The sequence below is a fragment of the Cydia splendana genome, chromosome 3 (assembly GCF_910591565.1).
Source record: "Cydia splendana chromosome 3, ilCydSple1.2, whole genome shotgun sequence".
Taxonomy (NCBI): Eukaryota; Metazoa; Arthropoda; class Insecta; order Lepidoptera; family Tortricidae; genus Cydia; species Cydia splendana.
This window is the reverse complement of record NC_085962.1, coordinates 7,577,971-7,599,478: the sequence shown is the minus strand read 5'-3', so window position 1 is coordinate 7,599,478 and position 21,508 is coordinate 7,577,971. Positions and strand designations below refer to the sequence as shown.

At 38.7% G+C, this 21,508-nt stretch overlaps 2 protein-coding genes and 1 long non-coding RNA gene across 3 annotated transcripts in view; all 3 read left to right on the top strand.

The window, feature by feature from the left end:
* The window catches only part of LOC134806469 (uncharacterized), a 200,981-nt gene that overhangs the window by 91,865 nt on the left and 87,608 nt on the right, over positions 1 to 21,508 (top strand). The gene's annotated exons all lie outside the window — the stretch shown is intronic.
* LOC134806661 (solute carrier family 22 member 1-like) lies at positions 3,027 to 9,474 on the top strand. The gene is made up of 3 exons (XM_063779990.1): positions 3,027 to 3,370; positions 3,866 to 4,273; positions 8,709 to 9,474. Exons 1-3 carry the CDS (start codon positions 3,027 to 3,029, stop codon positions 9,472 to 9,474), a joined length of 1,518 nt encoding a protein of 505 aa, XP_063636060.1.
* Positions 10,973 to 20,725, top strand: LOC134806660 (solute carrier family 22 member 1-like). Its single transcript, XM_063779989.1, has 3 exons — positions 10,973 to 11,244; positions 11,691 to 12,098; positions 18,625 to 20,725. Exons 1-3 carry the CDS (start codon positions 10,973 to 10,975, stop codon positions 19,283 to 19,285), a joined length of 1,341 nt encoding a protein of 446 aa, XP_063636059.1. The 3' UTR covers positions 19,286 to 20,725.

Genomic DNA, 21,508 nt, shown 5'->3' with positions numbered 1-21,508 from the left:
ATTCGCGCCTGGTTGGGACGAAAAGTAAAGATGTACAACTGTCTATCAAATTGTGTTTTTTATATCGAAACATTTTCGCGCTCGCTTCGCTCGCGTTTTCAATTACTTTCTAACATATGATAAAGGTGACATTCGGGTGGCGACTGCAGCAGCATTATTCTGTTGCATCGTTACTGCTGCAGCACTGTCAATTTTCGTGATATAATGATGTGACTGATTTCCATAATAAAAGTAAAAATGTACAACTGTCTATCAAATTGTGTTTTTTATATCGAAAAATGTTCGCGCTCGCTTCGCTGGCATTTTCAATTACATTCTAATATATGATAAAGGTGACATTCGGGTGGCGACTGCAGCAGCATTAAGTACTCTGTTGCAACGTTACTGCTGCAGCACTCTCAATTTTCGTGATAAAATGATGTGACTGATTTCCATTCTCAGCTGTAATGCGGCAGTGGACGTCAATCAATTTACCAAAAAAATTCAATGTAATCTTGATGACCCTAGGGAGAGGGGGCACCATCGTCTAGAAATGCTTAGGGCATCAAAATATCTTAATCCGGCACTGGTCGTTTGCGGAGTCAAACGATTTGGGACTCTCATTTTATACGCATTTCCATGCCTTCCCGAAAAAAATCGAATCATTCGCGAAAGTCTCGCAACGCATTGAGGTTACAAGGGGCACGTGGTCTTCCTCCGGAGTCTGAAGAAGACCACGGTGAGTGGCGCTCGAGCCAGGCAGGCCGCTTCGCCTTCGCTCGCGCGCATATACCTTACTGTATCGTTCGATATACACCTACTACTCTGTCATTTAAATCACGTGTAAAATTTTAATAAGGGCGAAAAACCTATTGATTTTGGAGTGTAGTTTTATTTAGTGGTACCTAACTGTAAAATATTTTATCTGGACTACAGTCCTCTAGCATATCCATCTGTCAACTTTACTTCAAGTTCCGCCTCCAGGGGAGAGGGAGAGAAATTAGGATTAGAAATTAGCCGCTTACTGACACAGACCGAATTCCACGCGGGCGGAGCCGCGGGCACAGCTAGTAAATGTAATAATTTGTACAAATCGACACAAAACAAAGCTCTCAATAGGTACACGTAAAATACCTACTTTTCAGCATAATATAACCATTGTTCTTCAGCCTATTGTAAATTATATGGAATTAACGGCTACCTTTTAATACAGCTATTATGAGTGGTAATAAATTTAGCACAGCGCGATCCAAACAAGGAATTAAAGAAACTAGATGTAATTACTATAGTAAGTAGAGAAGGCCAAGGGTGACTACTCTCTCCAGGCGGGTGTTGTGCTTGGGGACCTAAGTCCGATGGGAGATGGTTAGGAGTAGCTGATATAGATTTCTAGCTGACTTTCGGAACTGTTCAGTGAGCGCGATATAGAAAGTGTGAACGCCATTTGCGATGATATTATGGCACGACGAGAAGTGACCAGTGACAGAGGAGACACCACAGCACCTGATGGATACCGGATATAATGTGAACATTGTGAATTAAGTAGGCAAAAGTTTACTGCACTCTTATGTCGACTATAAGTAACTTAAAGAAACTTATATGGAATCGAACTTGTCTGAAATATAAAATATCACACTTTTGTGGAAAGGAAGCTTGTACATGAATAGTTTAAACATATAAATGTGTCACCTTAGTGTTTCAAATAATGTTCATGGAAAGGAAAGTATTTAACTAATGTTGACTTTCTTAATGTAGGTATTTTATATGTTTTGTACGTCAAGCGTACCTCGGAGCGTGAGTTCGGGTGATGATTATAACCGACACTTCCATCATCAACAGATCTTCGACCTCAGAATGCAACCGAATCCATTTACGCCTCTCGGCATATTCGCTCCCATTGCGCGCAGTGCCAGTGACGCCAACTCGACGTTACATTCGAATATAAAAATTATGTCCTTTTGCTATCATTCTCGTACTTGTACATACAATATGTAGGTATTTGCGCGAACGAGACGCACAGGCGAATGATAACAAAATCAGATCATTCTGACGTCAAATTGTAAGTTCGAATTGCCCTCGGTGCCATTGTAAATTATTACGTGAAAATTTTAAAACTGTGATCGGCTGCAATGTAATGAATTTCACGGTCTGGCGGCTTCGTGCGATTGAAATGTGACATTTATTATTGGCCTCCGAAATTGGTTTACCTTTTGTTAGAGTTTGTTCGGAAAGAGAAGAGTCGTGGAATGTATGGGGCCCAATACATTTCACGACTCTTCTCTTTCAGAACAGACTTCTCTTGTCATACTAAACCACGACCCAAGCTTAGATCACAGAATAACTAATAGTACTACCGTACAGAAAATTCACTCCTTCACAAAAGTAAGATTTAGGTATAAAATTATACCTATACTCGCCGCCTGCAACAAAATTGAAACTTATAACCGCGCACGAACCGTGAATCTTGTTTGCGCGAGCGCCACGTGACACGACTATCATGCGGTCGAGCGGCAGCCCACTGCCATACGCCTGCCGCTCCGGGCGGCGCGCCGGCCAAATGTACCTAAACTGCGTAGTGACACCCCGCTGCTTAGATGGACTCTATTATACATTATCTAATTCAATTTTGTATAGAGTCAGACCAAGACAAGTCTGCATCGATTTTGATAGCACACGCAGTGTAAGTGTTATTTATAAGTACGTCATAATTTCATAGAAGTTTGACGTTTAAAATAACACTTGCACTGCATGTGCTATCGATGCAGACTTGTCTTGGTCTGACTCTAAGTATTGCAATCGACCATTCAAGAGCCTACTTTTTTTAAAGCTGCCTCTTTCTTATATATTATACTACTCTTTGCTCTTTCTACTAATTAAATTTGTTTGCCAGACTATATAATAGACAAAAATCTATTTCAAAAACCAATAAATAAAAAAAAACATGTCAAACAAAAAGTCTGTGAACGTGTGTCACACATGCTGCCAAAATCGTGCCAAAATTTTGTTAGAAATTAGTAAACAAAACATTTTTTTGAATTTTATGTATCATGGTAATGTTAAATCCAGCAGAGGTATACTTTAAGAAACTTACACGTTACCACATTTACTTTATAGGCGTGTTTTTCGCTACCAAGTTTATGTCTGTTTGGCATACCCTTAACATAATTTTTCTGTCGCCGCCGATGCATTATACTTGTGGCGGCGATGAAGCAGCGAAGGAAAATGCGTGTCCCTGTGACAACCCAATCTGGGATTACAGTATGTTCACGAAAACAGTGCAGACAAAATTTGGGATCATATGCGACAAAATGTGGCTCATAAGTATGAGTGAAAGCATTTCTTTCTTCGGCTTGCTTGTAGGAGCCTTAGTTTTTGGATTTTTGTCCGACAGGTAATTTACAGTATGATAGGTAAGATATTTTAAGAGTTTTTAAGAACAAGTTTGGCCTACCAGCCACGTAAGAGCTAGTAAGATGAAAAACTCTTTTTTGTAGTGGAGGACTATGTATAAAATGAGATGTTTTAAACATCTTAATTTTTACACAATATTATTTGAGGTTCTCCGAAAGTATTAATTCACTTGACTGTCACGTAGTCTTATGCGCATGTTTATTATACGTTTCATGCAGCAAAATCACATTAAGCACGATATCGCTTTCAGTGCTGATCTAACAAAGACGTACATTACATAGGCATACAGAACCCAAAGAGTTTCTTCCCCCAGAAAAACTGTGAGTTTTAAGATCCTCCAAGGAAACGGGGCCTTGTCGACCTTTTGCCAGGTCCTCCGTCCTTCCACAACACATTTCCTTTGAGGATTAAATGTCGATGTGGAAGGAAAGGACTAAAACCATCCATCTATCACAAATTGGAAATGTTTTTTTAGATATGGGCGCCTACTGATATATGCTATATGCCAGATAATCATCAGCTTGGCTGGTTGTTTAGTGACCGTCACTCACACATTTTGGCTCTTCTGCATTACGAGATTCTTCGAAGGCGCCGGCAATGGCGGCGCAATCGTTTCCGGCTACGTACTATGCGTGGAGTTCAGTGGAACTGACTACCGCCCGTCTGTATCTACATTCATTCACATGGCCTCCAACTTAGGACTCATCTGTCTAGCTTGCATATCTTACCTACTAAGGGATTGCGATCAATTTCAACTGGCGATCTCTGTGCCTGTCATGTTCTGTGCCATCATAAAATTCTTGCTCTTGGAGTCACCGAAATGGTTAATGGACAAAAACAAGAAAGAGGAGGCGATTAAAGTCATGGAGAAAGTTTGTCGCTTGTGAGTAGATAATGTAATATTTTATAATACACACCATATTTCATAAGGAATATCTGGGAGACCGAGCTTTGCTCGGAAAACATATAAAAACTCAAAAATGCACGTTTTCCCAGAGAGAAGACCTAGCTAGATCGATTTATCGCCCCCGAAAACCCCCTATAGCAAATTTCATCGAAATCGTTAGAGAAGTTTCCGAGATCACCGAAATATATATGTACTATGACTATGACAATGACTACAATATAAATATACATATCTTCTATATCATATAATAAAGCTGAAGAGGGTCGAAAGTCTGTACATGGAAGATATTTGAAAAAAAGTTGACTGGGCATACTTAGAATTGATAACAGAACACGTTCCAACAGTTTTTAGAATTTTTGTCTGTTTGTCTGTTTATCTGTTTGTCTGTTTATTTGAACGCGCATCACGTGAAAACGGCTGAACGGATTTTGATGAAAACTTTACTAATCTGTCGAGAAAATCTCCGGCCAGGTTATAGGCTATAAAATTTCAACCCTTAAAGGGTAGCCACAACACTCGATTGACTTAAGTTTGCCCCTGAATCTTATGGCGCTACTTAGGAAGGAGGGGCAAACTTTTTTCAAATATGTGCTACCACTATAGAGTACCCTGGTAAACTAACAGATGGCGCTGAATTTAATACGGTGTGACATAAATAAGCCACCGAGGAAGGATTTTGCCAAATTAACACTAAGTTTAGAAGACCCCTCTTCTAAAATTTCAATCAATCGTACGGATATCAACAAATTTAATTGAATAATTGTGTTGATTTAATAATACAACAAAATTAAAATAAAAAGACAATAAATTAATTGCCCCTCATTGCACAGTGCCATCTTTTGGGGAACTGAGTAAACATTAAGTAATCAAGAAAACTAAAAATGAGTTTACATAGTTAAGTAGTGGTAAAATAAACACACATATCAACACGCGCATATAATTGCATAATTATTTAAAATTATTTATTTTCTCCGTCATGAATAATACCTAATCGTAATTATATCGCATCCATATCAAATCCATATTCATACCTCCTTTAAGCACTTAATAATGGTCACGAAGGTGGGTACTTTGAAAAAAAAACATTGACCTCTATCATTTGCAGTGCCGGATTAACCCTTTTAAGCAAAATAAGCACTTGCTTGCTTAGGGCACGTCTAGGGGGCACCAAAACCGAAGTCAAAAAAACGCGCAGGCTGCATCAGTATTGCAGTCGTCGTAGAGTAGGTACCTACATGAAACTTTTATACGTGTACAAGTACCCATCTAATAACGAAGGGTCACATATCATCTCCAATATAACATCTCCAACGTAGGCTTTCGATTTGACCTTACGCGGAGGCCCTTAAGTCATGGAAAAATATCTTGCTTTCGGGCTTGCGGCCAGCCGATTTTTTCGCCATAGGTTACCGATTTTATAGCGAATTTTGCTCTATTGCACACCGGATTTGTCGGCCAAGCCAAGTTGCTCCTTAGCCGCGATCCTGAGACCTAACTGTCAAAGTGTTATAAGGGGCCCCGTTAAAGTCGAAAACTAAAAGCATCCTATCAAGTAGCGCTTTCGAGTGAAGCCAAAGAGCGAGCAGTAGAAGAGTCGTGATTACATGCATAGATTCGATTTCAAGCCACTCTTTTGCAGTTCGGCGTTAGGTCTTAATGCGAGGCCTTCTGCCTTACGGCAAAGCTGATCTTCTGCCTTAATTACACTTGGGCGTGGATCCAAATCCAAGCTTTCCACTTTCGCAGCTGGGCCGTCTGCCTTGCTCACACTTCGCCAATTCAATCCACTTGGTCAATTCCAAGCTCTTGCATCTTTTCTGTATGAAAACAACCTCGCTGAGACCCTTAAATATCAAGCCCTATGCTAGGCTGATAGAAAACTGTCCCATCCCTTCTCTGTATGAAATCCTGGATTCGCGCCTGGTTGGGACTAAAAGTAAAAGTGTACAACTGTCTATCAAATTGCGTTTTTTTATATCGAAAAATTTTCGCGCTCGCTTTGCTCGCGTTTTCAATAACTTTCTAAGAAATGATAAAGGTGACATTCGGTTGGCGACTGCAGCAGCATTACTCTGTTGCTACGTTACTGCTGCAGCACTGTCAATTTTCATGATAAAATGATGCGACTGATTTCCATACTAAAAGTAAAAATGTACAACTGTCTATCAAATTGCGTTTTTTTATATCGGAAAATTTACGCGCTCGCTTCGCTCGCGTTTTCAATAACTTTCTAAGATATGATAAATGTGACATTCGGTTGGCGACTGCAGCAGCATTACTCTGTTGCAACGTTACTACTGCAGCACTGTCAATTTTCGTGATAAAATGATGTGACTGATTTCCATACAAAAGTAAAAAATGGACAATATTCTATCAAATTGCGTTTTTTTATATCGAAAAATTTTCGCGCTCGCTTCGCTCGCGTTTTCAATAACTGTCTAAGATATCATAAAGGTGACATTCGGTTGGCGACTGCAGCAGCATTACTCGGTTGCTATGAACGTCACTCAATTTACAAAAAAAATTCAATGTAATCTTGATGACCCTAGGGAGAGGGGGCACAATGGTCTAGAAATACTTAGGGCATCAAAATATCTTAATCCAGCACTGGTCGTTTGCGGAGTCAAACGATTTGGGACTCGCATTTTATACTAGGTACCATGGCTTCCCGAAAAAAATCGAATCATTCGCGAAAGTCTCGCAGCGCATTGAGGTTACAAGGGGCACGTAGTCTTCCTCAGGAGTCTGAAGAAGACCACGGTGAGTGGCGCTCTAGCCAGGCAGGCCGCTTCGCTTTCGCTCGCGCGCGTATACCTTACTGTATCGTCCGATATACACCTACTACTCTGTCGTTTAAATCCTTAAAGAATATAACCAACGGAGACGCTATGTCTATAATTTTCGGTAGAAAATAGTCTGCCGTTTTTTGCGGGGGAGGGGCACATCGTAACGTAAACATAGCCATGTCAGATAAACGTCGGTTGACCATTGGCCGCCTATTTTCGACAGAGGGGAACGTCTGTTAATGACCACTCCGTTTGGATATTCTCTAAGTTTAAATCACGTGTAAAATTTAAATAAGGGCGAAAAAAACTATTGATTTTGGGGTGTAGTTTTATTTAGTGGTAGGTACCTAATTATAAAATATTTTATCTGGACTTCAGTCCTCTAGCATATCCATCTGTCAACTTTACTTCAAGTTCCGTCTCCAGGGGAGAGGGAGAGAAATTAGGATTAGAAATTAGCCGCTTACTGACACAGACCGAACTGCACGCGGGCGGAGCCGCGGGCACAGCTAGTAAATAAATAAACAAGAATTGCTCTGTTTAAAGGTATTAGATAGATAGATATGCTCAAATACATTACAATGGCACATTAATCTCAGGGTAGTTAACTTATCTTCTTATTTATGGTATAAGATTACAAATGATTAACAACTTAAAAGCTAGCCTATTTTACATTTTTCTGGTGAAAACTGAAAACTGTCGAGCTAGAGTTGAATCAAATGTTACTACAATAAATATTGACGTTATTCAATGGAAAAAGAAAACCAGGTCTGGAATACACAGAATTCTTATTTTACGATAAGTGCTGCGTTTTGTTCATTCATTGGTACACCTACCCTATGGGTTAATTTCGCTGAAGTTTCAAGCGCCTAACACACGTCTGTCTTTCAAATTTGATTGAAATTCGACTAAAGCTCAGGTTGATGTAGGTAAAACATAGTTAAAGCCCCTATTGAATGTTATGTAGTGGTCCAGTGTTCGGATAGACGTCTCATCTTTGTAGTTTGTAGTTTGCAGACTCCTTATTAACTTTGCTAGTTTGATAAATCCCGTACACTTATCATCTTTTATTTTTAGTGATGATTCAACATGAATGAAGTTTGTCAATGTTAATGTAATTCGTAATGTAAGGTAATGTAAGGTTTCGTTAGCGAAAATGACAAAAACGGAATTTTATAGTTTCGTTATGTCCATCTGTCTGTCCGTATGTCACATCCACTTTTCTGCCTCCTTTCCTCTCTACTTTTGAACCGGACGTAAAAATCAAGAGAATAAAGCTTATTAAAATTATACTTAGTATTCACGAATTGAACATGATCGGGTGAGCCATTAATGAGTTTTTTTTGAAAACAACTTCTCTTGTATTTTAAATAAATCTTAGTATATTTAAAGCGCCATCTACAATTTGTATTCAATTTATTTAAATATTTTTAGACATTTAATTTTGTTATAAATCTTTGCATCATAATTCGGACAAGACTCTGAATACACAAAATTGGCAGTAAGAATGAATAATACGCATTTATCTATAAACTGTACTTGACGTGGTACTTGGCATGAAAACTTACCGTGATTTAACTCTAAGGATTTACTTCCTTGTGATTAAATTAAGTCCATTGTTTCAGCAATAAAGTACCCCACGATACGGTCAGAGCTGAGATAGAAACATACCTTTCATCACAAAGTGATAATAAATCAGAGGACATAAAATTTCACCACATCTTTAAATATAGAAACCACACTAAGAATTTTTTTGTTATGGCGTATCTATATTTCGTTTGTGGCATGTGTTACTACGGAGTTTCACAGTTCATAGGAAAAATGAGTCCAACAGTTCATCTAAATACAGTGATTAATGGGACCTTATTAACGATAGGGACCATTATTGGCATGCTTGTAGTAAATAGGTTCGGGAGAAGACCATTCCTTAGAACAACTATGTTTCTATCTGGTGTATTCATGTTAATCGTAATTTGTGTGCCGGTGACTTTCAATCCTTCCTGGGTAAGAACAATGTTTGCCGGTTTATCTAGTTCATGCTATTATATGTCTTTTATTGTTATTTTTCTTTACGGTGTTGAATTATTTCCTACAAATATACGTAGTTCTACGTTAGGTGTTTTATCACTTGTGTCCAGAATTGGGCAGGTTATAGGTCCTCAAATAAATGCTTTATCAAATACTGCAGCGGCTTGTACATTTGGAATTTCGGCTCTTATCGGAGCTCTTGTAACTTTTTTTTTACCTGAGACAAAAGGAAAGGCACTACCTTCTACCTTAGAAGAAGATACTCATGTTAGATTTCTAAATCGAGTTAGCGCCATTTCGACAGCTGACGACAGGCAACCACCTGTGTCATCACAGTCAAAACCTAGCAACTCACGAAATTAATGCAGTAAATGTAATAATGCAAGTAATAATATCAAAACTATGTAAATTAGTGATGTATTTAAAAAATGTATTTCCATGTCTGGCGTTCGAAAATGCATGGAGATGTTTCAAGCGTAACATTAAGGCATTACGGTCGACATCTATCCATGCACTTTTGAACGCCACTGTACCTATAGGTATTTAAGAGGACACTTTTAGAAGTACTCGGGATGATCTTACAATAAATATTGTTTCATAACCTTGTATTTTTATATAGCCGATAAGATACGAAATTTAAGTTCGCAAATTAGTTCAAATTAAAGTACAAAAACATTTAATTAACTCAGTTTTTCTTATGATATAGAATTTATGAAATGTTGTGACGTTATTTTAGATACGGAGGTAAATCCTGTAAGGCCCCATTCGCACGAGAGCTTTCTCAAAGCGCGTTAAAAAAGCGTTTGAGTGGCACAAATGGATAACCATATACCTATGTATTCACACGAAGGCGGTTTTTAAGCGCGGCGCTTTTTTATCGAGCACTGTTTGATTTTCGGCGTTGAGCGTTATTCGAATTGAGCGTATGAAACTCCGTGATTCTGTTCTGACTAAGCGTTAAAAAAGCGCCAGCTCTGGTAGGTACTCGAGGGCTTACGGTTGCCAATATTTCATCAAATATGCTTAATCGACATGCAGAAATAGCTAAATAAGTTATCAAAAAAGCCTCCAATCTTGAAAAAGGGACACAAACTGCTCTTTTAGATATCGTTTATCATGAAAAGGATGTACAAATATAATGGTAGTTTATAACATTTTCCCGTTCTCGCAATAATATTGGCTATTGCCAACCATTTTGGTTTTAAATTTATTATTTTCTATCCGCGTGATCCGCAGTAAGTTCAACGTCGGGTTTTAACGCAACGCTTTTTTAGCTCTCGTGCGAATGGGGCCTAACATTAAAAGTATTCTTTCAAATATAATAGAGATAAATGTGAATATAAAATCAATAGTACCAATTCCAGTTATAGAGTTTTGTTTTGTCTCGCTTACAGAGGTAATTTAATGTTAAAATGGCTGGACCGCACTTTGAGTCCCAGTATGGAGATTTCCTACTTATCCAGGTCTTTACCGCCTTACTCGGGCTTTTTCTGGTACAAACTTTTTTGAAATGTATAAGTTTTTATTAAATTGACATCACATAAAATAACAAGACATTGACAATCCCTGGAATGACATTTTTTTACTTACATCGCTGTATCGCTTTCTTGGCGGAACATTTTAGTTTCAATTTGGTAAAAATGTTTTAATATTTATATTGTATATTATCAGAACGTCAGCATTCATTTGACTAGCAGTGATGTCGATCTTCAGTTATATTTTCAGAACTGCAGCTTCGAATCCGATCGAGGCACGATTTAATGTTATCACCAAATACCAATTAGTGATTTACTTTGTAGTATTTATAAGCAAAATTCCAGCAATATGGCACATACTCAACCTGATGATTTTAAATCCTGCTATGACGTACACATGTGGTGGTGGTGGTGGTGGTGGTGGTGATGGTGGTGGTGGTGGTGGTGGTGGTGGTGGAGACCCAGCACGGGTACGCCTGGTGGACGCGGATCCGTGTCCATGCAGCAACCCGACATGGGACAAAAGCGTGTTCACGGAGACCGTACAGACTAAATTTGGGTTGATTTGTGAGAGGAAAAAAGAAATCAGCCTATCGGAGACATGTGCATATGGTGGAATGTTAATCGGAGCTTTCTTGTTCGGACTATTATCTGACAGGTAACTGAATCAATTAAATTTATTATATTTCTCGAGATGATTAAGGCCTTGTAGGTTCGTGTTCTTCTCTCTCTCACTGTGCTGCAGCGTGATCGAGACGGATATGTGTGCTCGGTACAGCGGATATTGTTATTTAATTTGAATGTTTTGCGTTTTTTAATAGTAAATAAAAAGTAATTTTTGGCAACCGTATTGTGATCTAAGAAAGCGCTACGACTTTTCAAAAACTCCGTTCTCTGAGCCTACTCCACCTTAAGCATCGCCATTCGACGGAAATGTACATATCCAGAAAGGAAAAAGGGGACTGAGATTGTATGGGGAAGTGGTAATTTACTAATCTCTGAAGCCAAATATTCCGGCAAAACAAAAATAAAAACACTTTGTATGGCACAAGTCCTTATATTTTACTTATAAATACCTTGTCTTACCCGGTAAATTATTTTCAGATTTGGTCGTCTAATGATGTTCAGCGTAAGCTTCGTAGTCACTGCACTTGCTGGAGTTGCTGTCAGCCAGTCACCAAACATGACAGCGTTCTTTATCTTCAGATTCTTCGAAGGCCTCGGTGCCGGTGGTTGCATCGTCACCAGCTTCGTACTATTAATCGAATACGCTGGATCAAAATATCGGGAAACTCTCACAGCGCTGTATCACGTACCTATTAATTTAGGTCATCTATTAATGGCTGGAGTTTCGTATGGGCTGAGAGACGCTTTTCAATTTCAACTTGCCATTTCTATTCCCATGTTCTTGTTTGGATTTGCTGTTTTCTTTTTAAACGAATCTCCGTTGTGGTTGCTAACTAGAAATTATAAAGAAAGAACTGTGAAGGCGATGCAGTCAATTGCGAAATTGTGAGTATTCATTTATGCGATATTTCATTATCAACAACCACACCAGCAAAATTTACACTACTTAAAAAGTCAACTAAGGGATTCATCGACTAGAGGAGAAAATGTCTCACAAAATGTGTGCCGGATAAAACAATCGTCTCAGTTACAACATAATTGAAACGCTTTTTCTAAACTAAACATGTACAACGTAAAATGGGTGCGTTTAATTCTTATATACTTATATTTGTAGTAATGATATACATAATATTGTTCTACATATATAGCGATCACGGCATATAATTAATACCACGTATTAAGTATACACATATTTAGGTGTCCGTGCCTTCGCTTGAACCACATTATGAGATAACACCCTTGTAACTCAGCCCTAATCAAGCGAATTCATCAACTAGTAGCGCCATCTATCGCACTACCCAAGTAGTAATGTCGCCCGGTTGCCAGCGCGCGGCTGCTTTCTCTTCAGTACGCTTTTGTAACTCAGCCGAGCAACACGTTTACAAAGCAAGTTTAAAAAGATCAAGAAATTTAAATCGTAAAAATATTTTGAAAATCTCCGACTTCGTGACATTCCGCTCGGTGCCCATGGCCCAGCGACGAGACGCAGTGACCTTCCTACAGGCACCGTCACAAAAAGTACACGGGTACTTACGCCTCATGGCCTCGTCCTGTGGGACAACAAGCGTCGTCCCGTGAGACGACATGTCGTCGTCCCGTGAGACGACATGGCGTCGTCCCGTGAGACGACATGGCGTCGTCCCGTGAGACGACATGGCGTCGTCCCGTGAGACGACATGGCGTCGTCCCATGAGACGACATGGCGTCGACCCGTGAAACGACGAGGCGTCGTCCCGTGAGACGACAAGGCGTCTTCCCGTGACACGACATGGCGTCGTCCTGTGGTATCGTCCTGACAGACGACATGGTATTGTCCTGACAGACGACATGGCAGCGTCTTGTAAGACGACGAGCATCGTCTCGTTAAAAGACCTTGTGACATTCCGCTCAGTGCCCGTGGCCCAGCGATGAGACTAAGTGAGCTCTAGCCATCACCATAAATAGAATACCTACGGGTATAAATGGCACACGGCGTCGTCCCGTTAGACGACAAGCGTCGTTGCGTGAGACGACATAGCGTAGTCCCGTGACATCGTCTTGTGGGACATCAGGCGTCGTCCTGTAAAACGATAAGGCGTCATCCTGTGATACGACAGGCATCGCGATGAGTTACGTCATCATGTGAGAAGACATTGCGCCATCCTGTGGTATCGTCCCGTGAGAGGATATTGCGTCCCATGGGACTACATTGCATTGTTCCATAAGACTACATTTTGTCGTATCGTGAGACATTAATGCGTCGTCTTATGAGACGATATCGCATCGTCCTATGAAATGACATTGAAATGACGTTGTCTTGTTAAACAAAAACCGTTGTCTCATGGTCTACCATTAATACGGTAGCGGACGTCTTATTGGTCGCTTTATCGTTCGATGTCTGCACGGTGGGCCTCGCATTTAAGATCTGCATGGTCATGAACCAATGCACGACTTAGTTAGTGGCGTCATCATCAATGTAGCCGACCGAATGGTGTGTCATCTTTTAGACCGACGAGCAGCAGAATTTCTATTAGCGGGTTTGGCGCGAAATTGATAACGAAATGCAGTTACACTATTGTCTCAACCTGCCAGGAAAAAGGAAGGTTTCCGTCTTGGTCGTGTACAAATGTTGGTCTGGGTCGATAATAAACAATTCCCGTGAGATACCAAACAAACCAAAAATATACATTCTGAGGATCCTAAACTGTATGACTAACCGGCCATGAAAAATAGCAGTTAAGAAACTGTGAAAAGTACGAAGTGAAAAACCTTGTGTTATACTTTGCCCAACTAGATCCTATACCAAAAAGAGAGAGGGGGAGGCAAGAAAATTGACGTTAGCCTTAAAGAAGGAAAGAAAACTAAAACTCTCTCTCCTGAATAGGAATACCAATACAAGTTTATACTTGTTTATACCAATTCATTTACGGCTCTGTCATAGGCTAACAAGAGATATCTCTTTATTGCGGCTCTACACCTGAAAAGAATAGAGTTTATGATACTCATATATATTAGTGAAAAATCATCGCACTAAATCCCTCTTTTGAATGATGAATGACTCTAGCCAGGATGATACTGTCTTTGGGAATACTGAAGCATCTCCTGTATACCCTCTAAATATTGACCATTAGCTAAAAAATTGCGGCCTGTTACAAAGAGAAATCTTTTACTTACTTTAAATCGTCTACTATGTAGCTGTGAAACAGAGACCACTGAACTAAGAGTAACACGTAGAAAACAGCAAGTATCTTCCATCGCATTCCGTCCAATAGACCGAACTGACAAAGGCATTTATAATGTAATTAGTGCTCTATTCACATCAGTCAGGTAGAAACTTGTGAAATTAGATTCAAAATTCAAGTAACAAGCTCCACTTCGGAAGATTATCTAAGCAGCGGGTTGTCAATCGACCTGCCGTTGGTATAACAATCATACATCATAAAACGTTGACCATAAACGTTACATAGTTCAATTTCAAAGGAAATGAACTCTTACTGGTAATATAACTATCGGAAACAGACGGTATTTGTAGGAGATGCTTTCACAGAATGTCTAAAAGGACCAACTAGTAAAATATTAAATTAGTATTGCAATCCGCATAGTAACTCATGATTGTTCAATAGGTGAAACATCGGTTTCTTTAGTGGTAAATGTTATGCCTATGTAGAAGATGAAGCGCCCCTTCAAGTTATGTAAATAAATAAAGAATTTATGAAAAGATTTTTCGGTAGTTTAGTTAGAGTGGAGTTACTGATTCTGTTTCTAAAAATCGCGAATTGAATTAGAGGTGAAGCCGCCTAAGAGAACTAAGTTGTCGAACCAATAGCCACGGTCCACGGCTTTACATCTAAACGATGATTGTTTAATTTCTCCAAATAGACAAATTAAAATGAAGTCACTTCAGAAACTTTGAAACCATGTGGACTGCGGGGCAAGCCAACGTACATACAAACGTACAACGTACGTAAACGTACACACATGCGTAATATGTAGAAAATATTTGCAGGCAGTCACCGATAGCAGATACCGGATTCTGAAAGAACACGAATCAGAAATATCCTTCTTTCGATTTCCAGATGAGAGGTTTCCTTTGCAGATAAGGAAATACTCACGTGATTTTATAAAAGAACAACAACATACGGTGGTTCAGGAAAAAATGCAAGATCTAAGTGAAATATGATCCCAGTAGTGACTCATGACTACAAATATGTTCGCCGGTTAAATAGAGCCTGCAACTTACTCTGAAAATCAACACTAGTTCTGCTGTCATTGCCGGATCTAAGTACAATAAGCTTAGCTAAAAGGTAGTAGTCCAGGGTTTACAGCATACTGTTGTAACAGGTCTCGTAGGGCATGTAATTGGAAACGTCATCGTCAATGCAATCAATTAGAGTTCCAGGTGTAGTACCCTACAAAATCATCGTGTCTTGGTTATAGCTTGGTAGCTCACTCCGCGATTTCGTCGCGTCGCTACAAGTACATGCGGCGCACACCAATTTTGGTGTCTAGCACTAGTAGTTACCGCGCACCGCTATGGAACGGACGCCTGCTCGCGGTTGCGCCACCTTGTGGTCATAATCTGTCGTAATAGTACATACTATTATTTATTCTATGGTTACGTCAAGGTAGTGACATGAATATATGTCGCAGAAAGGCCTAGATCATCAATTAATTGTTTATTTGTGGGCATCATGATGCCTAATTAACCCTAGGGTTCCCTCAAGATCATCAAATGATACACAACTTGATTGCACGAAAGCCAATAAACAACATACAACGTCCTTGTATTGCTAAATTTCTAATCAAAAGTACCTACAAATTAATAATAATAATAATTCAGCCTATATACGTCCCACTACTGGGCACAGGCCTCTTCTCACTCGCGAGAGGGCTTGGGCTATAGTCCCCACGCTGGCCTAATGCGGATTGGGGCTTCAAAGTACAAATTAATATTTGGTAATGAACGCGTCTACACGTGTTAAGGTTTGACAGGAATTGTGCCACAGCATCACCCGCGCGCGCCGGTGCTGACAGCACTTGAGATTAGATGACATCATGAGACACCCGTGGTTTGTGCCACTGCAATGGTATGCCAAGAACTTACTGGTTCAGACCAATATACAAATAATAATAATGATTTAATTTGTCTGGGTGTTACGAAAGTTCCGCAATTGGTTTGAAAAGGTTGCACTACAATTTAAAGTAGATAGGTCCACCTCCTCTACTCTTACTCAAAGAGTCTTTCATCGTCAGTCAAGAGGTTTTACACTCTTATTAGAAGATCGTATGTATACGAAAGCATTAAAAACTCACAAATCGTGCTAAGTCTAACAATAAAGCTGCTAATCCATTACCAGCGCGCGAACCATAAAATCTTCAGTTTGGGAATCAGCTTGCCACCAGAAAGAGTGAACATTAAACAACCTACAATTACAAGCCTTTATTATAATTAGCCTAAAAATTATGGGTGAATGCATTGGAATTTTTCAAAGATTAAAAAATCTTCTAAAATATCCTACTTGGTAGACGGATCTTCAGTCTACGCACAACATCATGGTGAGATGCCATCCACAACAACTGGAGTTGTCAGCATCACTTTAAATTCATAATCATCGCCTCCACACGATTGTAACCTTCGTGTCAGTGATTCTGTTCATTCGTTACATTCGCTTGCATGACTGACAAGCATATAATATAAGCTTGGTTGACCCGGCACCAGCCTAATTGGCAAGTTTTCAGTTATCTGTGGGGAGTAATAAATTTAGCAGCATAATTGACACTTAAAATAGGTAGGAGCCTACCATTTCATATAAGAATTAATATCTATTCATGGCTTACTATTAATATGGTTGTTTTTAAAGCAACCCTCACCTAAAACTAATCAGTAAGGAAGGATGTATTATCGCCTCAGTTGAAACTACTGCTAGGTTGTTGAGAGTTGTTACTTGTTAGTAACGCATACAGTAATTAAACCATGAAGTGTTGTATTTTCTTCTTCACTTTCTGACGCTACTTTCAGGCAGAGGAGTACTTGATTCGAAATAAATCTCAATTGCTTCCACAAATAAGAACATCATGTTTATAATTTTTAACACATTTACGGAATATGTTGTCCTTATGTAATGATAGCCCATTAACAAATAAACCTGGTATACCTAGTCAATAACTATGTATTAATATCTAAATAATGTCAATATCGTATTGTAGTGGGTACCTATACAAACCTTTGGTTATTTGTCCACATTAAAAGTCATATTACATTACATCTGGCCTATGATGCAACTTACCAATTTACATTAAATTGTTGGAAAATACGATAAATCAAAGAGGACCCAAGCTTTTCCAATTAGTTACAAAAATTTTAAACAGTGGATGGGCCGGCAGTGCTTTATTTGTGTTAAGCAGTAGATAAGTAGTAGTAATATCATGACATCATACAACAAAACCTTTTTATTACCTAGTGGGCGATTGTAAAGAAAGAATCAGGTAATTTGGACGGGTTTAATGTAAAACTCACTCGATGAGGTTCACGTTACACGCATCAGAGCTACTACTTCAGATAGTGGTTACACTTAAATTTGTACGACCTACAAGTACCTACTTATGTCTTTAATTATGATTTTAGGGACAGTTTTGTTTTATATAAAAAGTTAAGTAGTTTTATAGTCGCAATGGATAACTTATGTTGCCAGTCAGTGCTAACAATTGTCTCGTTTATCGGTAATTACAAATAAGGAAAATCTAGTTAAGGTTTGACGTAAACAATCCTTTAGTATATCAATACGGAATAAATTTCAAGCCCATATTCTTATTAAGTGATTTTTGCATAAATTTAAATATCATCAGTCACAGTACGCCCGGGCCAGCGCCGGCAGAGGTTTAAACACGTCTCATAATGTGGTTCAAGCGAAGGCACGGACACCTAAATAGAACCGTTTTTCCCCCGAAGGGTAAAAAACGGATATTTAGGTTCCTGCCGAAGCTTGAACCACACCTAAGGGCCTTGCCGGCTTATGTGGTACTGAAGAGAAAGCAGCCGCGCGCTGGCAACCGGGCGACATTACTACTTGGGTAGTGCGATAGATGGCGCTACTAGTTGATGAATTCGCTTGATTAGGGCTGAGTTACAAGGGTGTTATCTCATAATGTGGTTCAAGCTTCGGCAGGAACCTAAATATCCGTTTTTTACCCTTCGGGGGAAAAACGGTTCTATTATTTAAAGACATATTCAGAGATATAATCCGAATTAACAATCCACAATTAATCATGCATCAGTAACAGGCATTTGATATAATTAATTTGAACCTTATGTTAATGTAGTATAACAGACGTACTTTATAAGAATTTTCCATTTAACATTCACTGGCTATTTAGACATATTTTTTTTAAATATTTTAGCATCTTGAAACTGATTATCCATTTCTTTCTTCAGCAATAAGAAGCCAGATAGTACTATCAGCGCAGATATCGATGCATACTACTACAGTACCCAAGGCACTCAGCAAGAGAAAATTCAACTCTACCACATATTCAAATACAGAAAAGCTACCATTAACCTGTTATGTATGGCTTACATGTACCTCGTTTGCGGCATGGGATACTACGGCGTTTCACAGTATATATCCAAGATGAGCGGTAAAGTCCATGTGAACATAGCAATTTCTGCTGTTCTAGTGATGCCAGGTACTTTTATTAGTGTATTCCTGCTCAACAAAATTGGTAGGAAACCTTTTCTTCTTTCTTCAATTTTATTGGCTGGCATATTTATGTTAGTTACTGTATTAGTGCCTAGTAACTTTGAACCAGCTTGGCTAAAAGTGCTCTTTGCATGCATTTCAAATTGTTTCTTTTTCATGGCCTTTATTGTGGTCTTTCTTTATGGGGTGGAACTATTCCCGACTCAGATCCGCAATTCGGCGCTTGGTGTTTTGTCATTATTATCCAGGGCCGGTATGATGATAGCTCCGCAGATCAATAACCTGAATCCGACTGTAGCGGGGTATGTGTTCGCGGCACTGGCTCTAATAGGCGGTGTCTTAACTATTTGTTTACCTGAGACGAAGAACCGGGAGCTGCCGTCCACTTTGCAATAAGGAAGCTGAGTCGAGAAGGTAGATGGCTACCAAAGACAAGGCAAATTTTTGTATGTTGGCGTCCGTAATCTTGACGCATTTGGAGTTAATTAGCAAAGATTTAATTATTTCCACATGGGCGCATACCTATGCGTAGTGAGGAATGTATCAAACCGTGATTAGATGGGATTAAAGATAGATAAATCTGTTATCGATAAGGCAGTCATAGATTGATGGGTACCTACATAATTTTAATTCACATTGTACATTATTGCAGGTGAATACCTAAATTTACACCCTGTATTTAGTATGTAGTAAGAAAAATAATAAAGTAAACAATTTTGCCAGTAATTTTCAAATATTTTGCGTGTTTTGTATTATAGTGTTAAAATAATAATAAAAAACTACCAATATCATCATCATCATTGGCCTTTGCGTCTATTGCAGACGATTTATGATGTAACATAGGTACATTACACCGCCTGGGACGGAATTAAGGAAACGCAGGAATGCCCAGCACCTGCATTACCCTCTCGGCTTCACTGTCTTATCCCACAGGAAAGGCGAGCCAATACGTGTGGAGACAGGTCTGCTGCAGGCATCTGCCGCCTATTTCAGGTTGGACCCTACTCGTGCCTACTACCAATATATTACAGATGATATCGGACGTGTTCTGTATTTCGCGGTAGCCATCTTCTTTAACAATGTTAAACATATTACGTTTTTAAGGTAAAATCGATAACAGGTAGATTACATGTTGATATTTCATTTTGACAATCACTGTTTTTCGCCAGGGAAAGTGAATATGTCTGTTAAAAAGTTTTAACAGTAAACAATATACAATTATTTTAAAGAAATTGTTAATCGCTACATTATTATACAACAAAGTCTCCCGCCCCCGCCACGTCTGTCTGATTGTGTGTAAGGGCCATTTTATTTAAAGTTGTCCCCCACACTTTTTTTTCAAAATTGTGATTTTTTTATGTTATTTCTACTCAGAATCATGAGCTCTTTTGATCATAATAGGAGAAAAAAGTGTCCCAAGATTTCCATACATTTTTCGATCTTTCCATTCCGAAACCGCCATACAAAGTCTATGAAAAAATGGTAACGGAATGGGAAAAAAACCTTGGGACACTTTTTTTCTCCTATTAGGATAGAAAGAGCTCGTGATTCTGAGTAGAATAAACATAAAAAATCCCAATTTTGAAAAAATAGTCTAGGGGACAACTTTAAATAAAATGGCCCGTAAATATGTTCGCGATAAACTCAAAAACTACTGAAGGGTTTTTCATGCGGTTTTCGCCAATTAATAAAGTGATTCTTGAGGAATGTTTATGTATATAATTTGTTAAGGTTTTGTGTAACCCGTGCGAAGCCGGGGCGGGTCGCTAGTAAATGTATATGTCAAACGAAATCTATTAAATTAAGTACTTACTGAGTTGATAAAAATAAAACGATTCATTGTTAAAAACTAACTGAATTTAATTTGCTATATTATGTTTTTCTGTTTATTATCAATCGATTATTTTTAAAGGGGCCCACTGATTAACAGTCCGCCGGACGGTATCGGCCTGTCAGTTGTTCGGAACTGTCAAAATTTTGTTCTAGCTGACAGGCCGATACCGTCCGGCGGACTGGTAATCAGTGGGCCCCTTATCAATCAATCAATCAATGAATGAATCAATCAATCAATTTATTTTGCTATAAAAAGGGTTGGTTTACAGGTGTTATTACAATATTTTTATGTACATTCCTTAATTAGCCATAATCTATAGCATGGAAAATATTCACAATTATTTACATATGTTCAAATTCAATAGAAACTTTACTAAAATATTAAATACCATTATATACCCAAATAATAAGTTTTCTAACATTTACATTAAAATAATTATAATTTACATTAATTTTGCAAAAAATCATTTAATTTATAAAATCTGCGTTGTAAAAGCCACTCACGTATTTTTTTATTAAATTGGCCATCGGGCATTTCTTTGAGCTGTTGTGGTATTTTATTGTAAATGTTTACACACATCACCGTACAATTCTTCCTAAATCGGCTTGTTTTTTGTTGTTTGTCCACCACAAGTCGGCTACCGTATCTTGTGTTCCGTGGATATAAATCACTAGCAGTTTTAAAAAGTGTTCTGTGCTTTCTTACAAATTTAGACACTTCTTCAATATATAAACATGCAAGAGGTAGTATACCCAATTTAAAAAATAAAGGTTTACAAGTTTCCA

Coding starts and splice junctions, on each gene's coding strand:
- LOC134806660 (XM_063779989.1), top strand. CDS start 10,973: ATGACGTACACATGTGGTGGTGGTGGTGGTGGTGGTGGTGATGGTGGT. Junction 11,245..11,690: donor TTCGGACTATTATCTGACAG/GTAACTGAATCA, acceptor AATTATTTTCAG/ATTTGGTCGTCTAATGATGT. Junction 12,099..18,624: donor ATGCAGTCAATTGCGAAATT/GTGAGTATTCAT, acceptor TTCTTTCTTCAG/CAATAAGAAGCCAGATAGTA.
- LOC134806661 (XM_063779990.1), top strand. CDS start 3,027: ATGGTAATGTTAAATCCAGCAGAGGTATACTTTAAGAAACTTACACGT. Junction 3,371..3,865: donor TTTGGATTTTTGTCCGACAG/GTAATTTACAGT, acceptor ATGTTTTTTTAG/ATATGGGCGCCTACTGATAT. Junction 4,274..8,708: donor ATGGAGAAAGTTTGTCGCTT/GTGAGTAGATAA, acceptor CCATTGTTTCAG/CAATAAAGTACCCCACGATA.